We start from the raw sequence: 1,771 nt of genomic DNA on the forward strand, positions 1-1,771 counted from the left end.
CTCTGTTGAATAAGATTACAGTGTGAAGAAATGTATACAACGATCTCACGACGATGTGACGATAATCAGAATTTTACTAAAATATACTGTGTACTTCATTTTAATCATATTGAAGAAAAAGGATGCAGAAACTGTAATACCGTATTTACATTTCATTTTAATTATAAATAACTTGTGGCCGAGTTGACTTGTGGCCGAGTTAACTTGTGGCCGAGTTGACTTGTGGCCGAGTTGACTTGTGGCCGAGTTGACTGCAGCCGAAAGTTTTGTGGCCGAGTTGATTTGTGGCCGAGTTGGCTTGTGGCCGAGTTGACTTGTGGCCGAGTTGACCTGCACCCATGGATGAGCGTAGAAATACGATGGGTGTCACAATAACATCTGCAGAAAATAAAGATTTCCTAGCCTGTGCTAACCTGTTTAAACATGTCTTCTTAGAAGAACATAAACCCAACTTCTTCCTGCGTTGCATCAGAAAACTTAGGTACCAGGTAGTGTTTCTCGCAATTGTAATTGTGGTCTACGGCTTAAGCGCCTCTGTAACACTAACATTAATTTCATTATGTATCAGTCTGTATGTGTTTTTCGTTTATCTTCACCGCGAGGTATCAGCATATGTCAGTAAACAACAAGATATTTTGGATATTGGCAAGTATTACGCCGGTGATCGCTCTAATTACTGGGTTGCTAAAAGTGTTGATGGATTAATTGTTGGAACTGTAGCTATCCTTGAAACAGATGATAAAGAGATAGCAGAACTTAAACGTTTAGTTGTGAAAAGGGAATTTCAGTCACACGGCTTGGGAATTAAGCTTGTGGATCATGCTCTTAAATTTTGCCAGGAAGCCAGATATAAAGAGGTTAAGCTTGAATGTTCTGAATGTCTTCAACGAGCCCTGAATCTTTATAGGAAACTTGGATTTTCGGTGGTACCATACGAAGAAAAGGGGTGTCCAGTTATCAAGTATGAGTGCCGAAAGCTGATTAATCGTTATAACTGATAAGCCTGTTTTTCAACCATCAGACATTGATACCTAATGTTTATGAAAATATTTTATTAAATACTGACGGAACTTATAAGATCCATAGCAGTATGCAGGGCCTGTACTATGTTACCAATAGTATACTCCCACCACAGCCTTGGACCATACCGACTCGGCCCGAGTTGACAAGTGCCCAGTAGGTGTGGGCCGAATCGGTTATGTAGGCCAAGCTGGTTAAGAGCCGACTGTGCAGAGCTAGGGCCGAGTCGATGGTCCGAGTTGGCGAAGGGCCGAGTTGGCAAGCTTTTTGATGTGACATGTATTTCAAAAGATTTCCTTCACTGGGGATATATAAATAGGCCTATGAGACACGAGTAGAAGAACAAAAAATGTTTTCAGTAAAAGACAAAACTTTTTTGTCTATACAAAAATTTGTTTGTAAAAGACAAAACCATGTTTGTCTGTACAAAACATATTTTGTAATAGACAAATGTTTTGTGATATACTGAACCATGTTTGTTTGTGCAAAACACGTTTTATAAAAAACATAACCATATTTGTCTGTACAAAACATGTTTTGTAAAGATAATACCATGTTTGTCTGTACAAAACATGTTTTGTAAAAGTTAAAATTGACAAGATTGGCTTATACAGTATTCAGTAGGCCTACACCGACGTTGAAGGATTTAGTGGAGAAAATTTTGGTTTATTGCTCAAAAGGCGTTGAAATATGAAGTTGAATGAATTTTTCTTACTGAGACTGCTGTAGTTCAAGTGACACAATGATAAAA

The 1,771-nt window shown here is 38.3% G+C and overlaps 1 protein-coding gene across 1 annotated transcript; it reads left to right on the forward strand.

Annotated features, from left to right (window-relative positions):
- Nucleotides 1–338: 338 nt before the first annotated feature.
- Nucleotides 339–998, forward strand: LOC117109143 (probable N-acetyltransferase camello). The gene has a single exon (XM_033251392.1). The coding sequence runs from the start codon at nucleotides 339–341 to the stop codon at nucleotides 996–998; it is 660 nt and encodes a 219-aa protein (XP_033107283.1).
- Nucleotides 999–1,771: the final 773 nt, after the last annotated feature.

The sequence above is a fragment of the Anneissia japonica genome, unplaced genomic scaffold (assembly GCF_011630105.1).
Source record: "Anneissia japonica isolate Jap-2015-1 unplaced genomic scaffold, ASM1163010v1 scaffold73059_len2400_cov193, whole genome shotgun sequence".
Classification (NCBI taxonomy): domain Eukaryota; kingdom Metazoa; phylum Echinodermata; class Crinoidea; order Comatulida; family Comatulidae; genus Anneissia; species Anneissia japonica.